General features: G+C 38.8%; 1 protein-coding gene across 1 annotated transcript; it reads right to left on the bottom strand.

Annotated features, from left to right (window-relative positions):
• Window positions 1-6385: 6385 nt before the first annotated feature.
• Window positions 6386-9525, bottom strand: LOC149237150 (uncharacterized). Its single transcript, XM_089369171.1, has 3 exons — window positions 8048-9525; window positions 7034-7880; window positions 6386-6871 (listed from the first exon to the last, which is right to left on the bottom strand). Exons 1-3 carry the CDS (start codon window positions 9523-9525, stop codon window positions 6386-6388), a joined length of 2811 nt encoding a protein of 936 aa, XP_089225297.1.
• Window positions 9526-9798: the final 273 nt, after the last annotated feature.

Genomic DNA, 9798 nt, shown 5'->3' with positions numbered 1-9798 from the left:
AATTTAATAATCTATTTAAATATAATAATTTATGTGTGTAATTAAAAAAAATATTTGATTTTATTGTTTTAAAAAAATAAATAAATAAATAAATTGGTCCTGACCCTTTGGCCACTAGGTGGGGGCTCGGGGACAGTGGAGAGGAGCTATACATAGCTCCCTGTGACTAGCTCCCCTCTGCCCTCCCGGGCCCACAACTAGGGCCAAAGGGCGGGCTGGAAAGCAAAATATTTTTTTGATTTAATTTATAAATTTAAACATTTTAATTAAAAAACAAAAAAAAAAACAAAAAAGCAAAAACAAAAACTAACTATAACTTTTTTTTGATTTAATTTATAAAAAAAAATTAATAATAATTTTTTTAATTAATAAAAAAATAAATGAATAGAAAATTAAAACATATATATATATATATATATAAATTAATATAGTACATTTAAAAAAAATAATTTTTTTTTTGTTTTTTAATTAATATATTATGTTTAAAAAAAAATTCCAATTTTTTTAATATAATATGTTTTTAAAAACATAATTTAAAACTAAAATTATAATTTTAATAAAATTATAATTATAAATTTTAAAAAAATAATAAAAATAATAATCATATATAAATCTTTTAATACAATTTTGTTAATACATTTTTTTGGTAAAATTTAAATATAATAAAAAAATTATATATAAATCTTTTATACACAGTGTTGTTGATTTTATTATTTTTTAATTGAATATCTAATCATTTTTAAATTTTTTTATATATAATTTATTAATTTTTAATAATTTAAAATTATATATATATATATATATATATATATATATATATATATATATATATATGATGATGATGATGATGATTAACATCTACTGAGACCAAACATTGTTCTATCTAACCTAAAGAAACAACTTATTTAGTTTGATTTAAGATTTTATTCTTATGCTCAAAAATCTTGGAGAGAAGCCTCCCGAGTTCAATATAATTTTGACATTGTAAAAGGCTAGGAAGGTCAGTATTGTAACAAAGATTGTGAAATTGAGATCTAATGTGGTTGTATGTGGGGCACTCTAAGAGGAAGTGGTTTTCATCTTCGATGTTCCTATTCTCACATATATGGAAAATCCTTTCCATCCATAGTGTTTTAGAAACTGCCCAACGACGTGTTTCACTATGGAGCTCATGACAATTCATTCTAATCCTTGCTATATAAATTTTCTTATTTGAGCTAGTTAAAATAGAGAGAAACTTTTGATCTGTTTCACTATGGAGCTCATGACAATTCATTCTAATCCTTGCTATATAAATTTTCTTATTTGAGCTAGTTAAAATAGAGAGAAACTTTTGATCTTCTTGGGTGGGGTTGATGACTTTCTTATAATAACTTAATTTTCTTTTAGTCGCTAAATCTTTCTCACACCACATTTTTTCTTTGAACTTAGAAGTAGCAATATCTTTAATGTTATTAATAATTTGCAATGCATCATTCTCGTTGATCTCCCAATAGTTTAACCAGGCCCTTGTGTCTTTATGCCACCCCCAAATTGAGCCTTAGGGTGTTTTGGCTGGAATTTAAAGCTAGCTTATGAAGTCTATGATCATCTATGTTATTGAGTTTGTTCTTGTACAGCAAAAACCTAATCATAGCTAGGCTCTCAATAGGGGAAAGACCTGCTTCTATAAGGAGAATAGGATAGGGTGTATTACTTTTAATTTCCATGTTATAAGTTATAAAATGCTTCTGGATTTGCTCAATATTTCTCCATGATTCTCTAGAGATGCTGCAACCCCAAACCTCACAGCCATAGAAGATAGCAACAGTGGCTGATGTTTCAAAGAGGAACTTCTTTTTATCCCACATTATGAGGTTTGATGTTTTACAATTATTTTCAAGACCAAAATAATTTTCATTTAATAATTGAAAATTTGATATATATATATATATATATATATATATATATATATATATATATATATATATATATATATATATATATATATATATATAATAATTTAAAATTTAGTATGTAATTATATTTTTATAAAATTGTAGATATAAATCATGTAAAATTGGTTTGTTTGTTTGTATTTTTTTTAAATATATAAATAAATTTTGTATATAATAATTTTTTATAAATTTGTAGATATAAATTTTATATATTTTTTTTTTTAAATTTACAAATAATTTAACTTATCTTTATATTTAAATAACAATTATAGTGTGAAATTTTGTATTTTGTATTTTTATTTTTAAGTTATATATATATATATATATATATATATATATATATATATATATATATATATATGTGTGTGTGAAATTTTGTATTTTGTATTTTTATTTTTAAGTTATATATATATATATATTTTTCTCGGTAAATACTATTCTATTAAAAAAGTGAAAAAATATGTACAAAGTTCAGAGCCTCAAAGGAGGCCGAGGCCAAACCTCAAACACAAACTCAGGGACTTTACAGATTATCCTGTTCACGGGATTTACAATGCAGAGCTCAAGAAGTTGCTTACAGTCCCTGACATACTAACAAAAAATATCCAAACTATTGTTCTTCCGCCCTTCAGTAATTTCAAAAATACAGTATCTTCTATCATGGCAGACTTTATAACAGAAAAAGACGTCTGAATTATCTAAGACTACCATCTGAAGCCTAAGACTAAAATAGACACAAGAATTAGACTGTAAAACCATAGACACAGAGTCAAAAAACAGAGCGTGCACCCAGAGGAGAATCAATCGGCCTGACTTGGAGTGGCTCGCCTTTCCTCCTTCGTCGGGCTTGGAGAGGCAACCCAGGTATCAAACCCTTCATCATCCAACAACGGCTCTCCAGCTGAATCCGTGACCAGATGTAAGTGTCCAGTTGGGTGTTGAGATGGCTCACAAACGTTCTTGTCTTCCTCGGCAGGAGCTGGTTGCTGAGGCACATTCTGAGTAGGGGCTCCCTCATTGATGTAGTTCGCATGAAAGACCAGCCCCGTCATATCTCCGAGCAGGACGCTGTCATCCTGGGAATTGGAGGAAGCCGGAGGTGTCGAGCTGGGGTGGTGGCTTTCCTCCTCAGAAACAAACACAGAAAAATTCACAGTAACCGTCGGTCTGTTGAGCCGACTCTGGAAAACAAATCTGGAAGTCTGGTAGGAACTGTTTGGAATGGATCTCTCCTGGTCTGACTGCGGAGAAGAGGGCGGAACAAAGGCAATTGGGATAATTTGGTGGGGCTCTGAAGAAGAGGGGATAACTCTGATACCAGACCGACCCCCCCGCCGCGGAATACCTCGACTGCGAGGCATTGCAACAGAGCCAGAAAAACTGAGATAACGGCTAAGACAGAGGAAACCCGACGAGACAGAGGAGCTACTGGAGTCCAAACTGTGTCGAAGCTAAGCCACTAAAGTAACAGGAGAGACTGGATGAGAGAACTGAGACATCACAATAATATAAAGAGCAAAGGCAATTACCGTGGCGGGGGAATGAAGGCATTCCATGCTGATGAGCTCGAACCAGGACATAGGAGCCATGTGCGCATTGAATTGCAGCGTATTCCGAGACTGAGCCAACTTTAAGTCACCTGCTTTGAACCAAATATCAGCGTCGATCATGCGTACCGGATGATCTCCCTGCTGCCTTCTGTCAGGCTAGGTGTCTGGACGGAAGGCCATTTCATTAATTGATCGTGTTAACACCCGCATCCGGGTGCTTATCCTTTCCCTGAGAATTGTCCTGAGTGACAATTTCCTGTATCTTGGCAGTTTGGTCCCTGGAGGCTAAGCTGTCTATAGTGCCCTCATAGAAACCATCCTTAGCATCTACTCCAATGTTGGCAAGAAGATCGGCGAGCTTATTTCCTTCCCTTCTGGTATGTTTGAATGTGATTGCTTGGTGCTGGGAAAGCCAGTGATTTATTAGCTCAAGCCTCTGGGCCATCCTCCAGCTGTTGCTTACCTTGTGAATGGATGAACCATGTTGGAGCTTTGTGATCATTCTGATTATTATCTGCGAATCGCCTTCTATGATGAGAGGAAAATAATCCTTTTCATGTGCTAATTTGAGACCTCGCCATAATCCTTCCAATTCTGCTGAGTTGTTGGTGTCCCATCCTATCGAGCCCATGAAGATGCATTGAGGGTTACCCTTATGATCTCTGAAGGCCCCCCCATATCCGGCTTTCCCTGGATTTCCTTTGGAAGCTCCATCAAAGTTGAGCTTGAGCATATCTGAGGGCGGCGGAAACCAAGTGCTTGCTTCCTGACTGTGCATATTGGGATTCTTCTTATTGATTGAGTTTTGTTTTATCTGAAGTTCCCAGTTGCCCCAGATTGTTTTTTCCAGAGGTGTGGTGGGAAGGTCTTCTGAGTGCCATTCTCTGATTGAAAGGGTCTCCATGATGTTCTGATGTAATTTGTTCCATATTTTATCTAGAGGCATCGTTTGATCTTTGAATATTCTTCTGTTGCGCTCTTTCCATATATTCCACATAAGAAGGCCAGGTATAAGTTGCCACAAGGTATTGAGAAGGTTGCTTTGAAAAGGCTTTTGACTCCAATCGCGTAAGGTGGATTTGAGGTCTTTTTGCACTCTTCCCTCTTTTTGACATCAGAAGGCAGCCTTCTCCCAAAGTTTTCTCCCTGTTTGACAAGTTTGCATAAGATGAAGTGTTGTTTCCTCATCTTGCCTGCACATGTGACATATAGAGGGTCCCGAGAAGCTTCTCTTCCTGAGATTGTCCCACGTTAAAATTCTGTTATGACCTAGAAGCCATAGGAATGTAGAAACTTTCGGCCAGTTGGATGTGTGCCAAATTCTTTCCCATAGGTTATATCTATTTATCTGTCCTTGTATTATGATATTGTAAGCTTCCTTTGTGGTGAAAATTCCTTTCTCTCCATAACCCCATCTTAAAATGTCCATTCCTTCTGAGACCGCGATTTGCCTTTTTTGTAATTCTGTATTGAGAAGATGCTGAGTTTGTGCCGAGCTATTAGGTGAAATTTGACTTGCGTTTTGCCATTGCCTATATCCTTGAGCTGTAGCTGTGGTCCAGAATTGATTGACTTTGGTTAGTTCATTTGTCTCCCACTCAGCGATAGGGATGTCTTGGAGAATGTCTCTTATTTTTGGAAGTTGCTGCCAGGAATCCTCCCAAAAACGAGCAGTAGAGCCACTTTTGATTTCCCAAAAGCTATGATCTTGGATGAGATTTCTATGTTGTATGGCTGAGTTCCAGATAACCGATCCCGTGCTTATCTCAGTCATGCGTATTCTTTCTTCCATGGGGCAGTTGCTAGCATACTTGGCTGTCCAAAGGGAGGCCCATGGAGTATTAGGATGGGCAAGCCATCTCCACCAGATTTTTGCGCCCATTGCCTTGTTGTTGTTCTCAGGATCTCTCAGACCAATACCTCTTGCTTTTTTAGGAAGACAAACTTTGTCCCATTTGACCAAAGCCCATTTGCGATTTTGGCCAGAGCCTCCCCACAGAAAGTTGCGTTGGAGATTTTTGATTTCTTTTAGAACCCATTTGGGGGCAGCCAGAATGGAGAAAAGATAAAGGGGCATGGAGTGAAGGACTGCCTTAATAAGAACAATTCTGCTTGCCATATTCAGAGCTCGATTAGTCCATAGGAATAATCTAGACTCTAGCTTTTCCAGCAAATGCTTCCAGGATGAATGCTTGATGGCGGAGGCCATAAGAGGGGCACCAAGATACTTGGAGGGAAGGGACGCACAGGTGAAGCCCAAAATTTGACATATAGCTCTCTGTGTTGGAGCAGGGGTGTTGAAGAAAAAGATTTGGGATTTGGCTCGGTTGATGAGGGCACCAGAAGCATCAGAGAAAGTAGACAGAATGGATTTGAGAAGACTGGCTTCCTGCACCGAAGGATGGCCAAAAAGCATGTTGTCGTCTACAAATTGTTGGTGGGAGTATGCAGGGGAATTGTTAAAAGAGAGACCTCTTAATCGATTTTCGAGCCTAGCTGCGGTTATGCTTCTTCCCAAGCCCTCAGCCATGATTACAAAGAGAAAAGGAGACAAAGGGTCTCCTTGCCTGATCCCTCTGGAGGGACGGAAAGTAGCTGAGGGAATGCCATTAATTAACACAGAGAAGAAAGCTGAAGATAATAGGTTAAAAATCCATCTGACCCATGAGTGAGCAAATCCAAAGGCAAGAAGAATTTTTTGAATATAAACCCAACTGAGACTGTCAAAAGCTTTGGATAGATCTAGCTTAAGCAACATACCTGGCTTCTTGGTTTGCTTTAAGGAGTGGATTATCTCATGAGTTAAGATTATCCCGTCCGTTATTTGTCGACCTTCTACATAGCCTGATTGCTCGGGCGAGATGATGAGAGGGAGAAGCGGCTTTAATCTCGTTGCTATTACTTTTGAGGTAATTTTGTAAATGAGATTACACAGAGCGATAGGTCGGTATTTGTCAGGGTATTGGAATCTTCCCCCTTAGGAATTAAGGCTATGAAGGTGGCATTTAAGCCTGGATACATCCATCTGAGAGCTCTGGATTCCTCCACAACCTGCCAGACCTCATTTTTTATCAAATCCCAGAATTTATGGAAAAAAATCGATGTAAAGCCATCCGGACCTGGCGCTTTCCCCTCCTTCATTTGTTGAACTGCCTCTTCAACTTCCTGTAAGCTAATAGGCTTAATGAGAAGACTGTTATGTTCCTCTGTTATTATTTTGGGTATATTCTTTAGAAGTTTGTTGATAGCCGGCATTCTGTTGATGTTGGGTTCCTGAAGGGCTTTCTTGAAGTAGTTGAGAAATTCCCCTTCAATACCGTCATGAGTTTCAATTTTCTCCCCCTGTTCATTCTTAATGTGAGTGATGCAGTTTGTCATTCGGCGCTGCACAGTTGTTTTGTGAAAAAAAATTGTGTTCTTTTCACCATTTTTTAACCATCTGATTCTTGATTTCTGCCTCCATAATATTTCCTCCTGTTTGTCCCTTTCTAGGATTTTTGATTCTGTGGCTTGTTCCTGTTTGGTTAGTTCCTCCGTGCGCCCAACAGTGATAATGGTTTGCTGAATTTTCTTCATCTCTTCGTTGAGCATGGCTTGGGCTTTGAAGATATTTCCAAACGTTTTGTGATTCCATTTTTTGATAGCCCCTTTTAGATACTTGAGTTTTTGTTGGAATCTAGACATGCTAGTCCCTTCAGGCGGAATGAAGTTAGTCCAGGATGATCTAACTAGCTCTTCAAATTCCGGGTGAGAGAACCAAAATTCCTCAAACCGAAAGGGGCGTTTGAGATTGTTGCCTGGCCTATTCCATTGAAGCTCGATAGGCCAATGATCAGATCCAGAGAAAGGGAGAATGGAGGCTGTGAATTCCCCTCCTAAGTGAGTCGCATTATCTGAGATGAGGAATCGGTCAAGGCGTGAGGCAATCTGCTGCGGACCCTCCCTTCTGTTGGTCCATGTGAAGAGGCCGTTGCTTGTAGGAATATCTATCAACCAGTTGTTATTAATGAAATTTTTTAGAAGATTGCCATCACTGTTCGCTATACTTCTACCTCCTTGTTTTTCTTCCATGCTGGCTATCATATTGTAGTCACCTCCAGAGATCCATAGAGGGAATGGCCTATCTTTATTGAGTTCTGACAATGAGTTCAGGATTTGAGCTTTTTGAGCAGTATCCTGAGGAAAATATACATTAGTTAACATTCCATGAGTATTAGTACCTGAGAGGTGGAAAGTTGCCTGGATGAAACTTTTATTAGCTTGCATATTGTTGAGATGGATGGCTCGGGCATCCCAAAGGATTGCTAGACCTCCCGAAGCTCCTTGAGCGTCGACAGCTGCAACTAGCCCACCTGGCCAAGCTTTCGCTGCAATTTTTTCCAAAATTGTTGAGCTGCATTTCGTCTCCTACAAAAATAGGATACTTGTTTTTTCTTGCATCAGCATATTTTTTAAACGTCTTCCTTTCTGAGGGCCATTAAGGCCTCTGATATTCCATGATATCAACTTCATTGAGATGGGTGGGGGTTTGCATTAAAATACTTGGTCAGTTTGGCATACCTCCCTGACTCCACTAGTATCTCTCCAATCTTGATAGTTCTTTCCAGTGTAGTTTTTCTTCCTCTCTTTTTGTTATCCTTGGTGATGAATTTGCCATCCCATGGGCTTCCTATTTGGACTCCTAGAGAGTATTTCTTCTGTGCTCTGTTCAGAACTTCTACTAGGTTATCCACTTGCTTCTCTGGTATTTTTTCAAAATTCCCTGTCTTGCATGCTAGTTCCAAGCCCAGTATGTCCAGCTCCCCTATGTCTATTATTTCCGTATCCTCTTCCATGTTTTGAGGTGCTTGAGAGTTATCCTCTCGCTCCTGTGAGTATTCTTTATTTGACTGCGAGTATTCAACCTCCATTCCTTGAGATTTCCCTAGCGGGATTTTAGCTAATGAAATCAGGCTTGCTGGGTCTTGGGTTTTCTTTCCTGCTTGCCTTGATGTCTCGGCTAGTTGTTCTTGGTGCACTTCTTTGTCTTTCGCCTTTTCTTTCTCCGGATCCTGCTCATCATCCTTGTCCAGAGCTTCGAACCTATTACCCATTGTGGGCAATGCCTTAGTGACTGGATTTGTCCTGGCAGTGCCTATTGTTTTCTTGTTTCCCCTCCTTCGATTTATTACCTTGGTGAATCCATCTGAGGTTGGATTGTCAGGGCTATCTTGGGGAGAGGGTTTCTTGTTTTGAGGATAGTCTCTATAGAGATGCCCTATTTCATGGCATTTTATACATCTAAAAGGCACATGTTCATAATCTATAACTTGAGTCCATTCAGAGTCTTCATGGAAGAAACTTACCGTATTTGGCAACGCTTGCTTGAGATCCATGTAAACACAGATCTGAGCATAGGAAGTATATCTGCATAGTTTTGTTTCTTCAGCAATCTTTACAAACTGACCGATAGCATTCCCAATCTCTTGCACAAAATTTTCTTCCCAGTATTCCCACGGCAGTGAATAAAGCCTTATCCACACTGGCGCATAGCTCAGATCCTCCTTGTCCGGGTTGAATCTTTCGACCCAGCCTTTGAGATATAGTCCTGCGGAGTTGAAAAAATAAGGACCCCCATCCAGAATCTTGTTGCGGTCTTCGAGGCAGTTAAAAACTGTGGTGAAGAAGCCCTTGGCTCCTAAATGCAGCGAGATGTGCCCCTTTGGGTGCCATTTGGTATTGATCCAGCTTCTTAACGCTCTCTCCGTCAGCCATATTCCTATGAATTTACCGATCAACGCGTGATCTCTCATGTATTGTATTCTGGCGTTGATGCGTTCACTCAGGAAGTCCACTCTTGGATTATGGGCTGCTACAGGCTTACAAGTTGAAGAAATTTCCTTATTCCTTTCATCTGCTTCAATGTCCTTTCCCTTTTGCTGTCTGTTGTCCAGGTCGTCGCCGCTCATCTCATTTTCAGTTTCTTTGTTGGCTGTATGCCTAAATCCGTTGTCCGGATTGGGGGGAGGCCCCTGGCACTCCCACTGAGGGGGTTGCATGTTTCCCTTTTTCTTATGGGCTCTTCGTCCTAATTACTAGTGCACCAAACTCTGCTTGCAGTACCACGATTGATAGTCCTGTCGATTTCAGGGTTCTCAGAAACCCTAGAGTTTGCACCCGTCCCGCTCCCGTTCGCTCCCTCAACAATTACTTAGTTAAAAATCTTATATATATATATATATATATATATGTTTCTCAAGAAGATGGCATCGAGGAAGGTCTCTGTGAATATGTCTGGAACAAAGGCAACAATTCTATCATCTAACGTTGTA

The sequence above is a fragment of the Pinus tabuliformis genome, chromosome 8 (assembly GCF_031772625.1).
Source record: "Pinus tabuliformis cultivar Carrire ecotype Pingquan chromosome 8, CPIR1, whole genome shotgun sequence".
Lineage (NCBI taxonomy): Eukaryota > Viridiplantae > Streptophyta > Pinopsida > Pinales > Pinaceae > Pinus > Pinus tabuliformis.
Note: the sequence above shows the minus strand (reverse complement) of the source record. Positions and strands in the feature narration are given on the sequence as shown.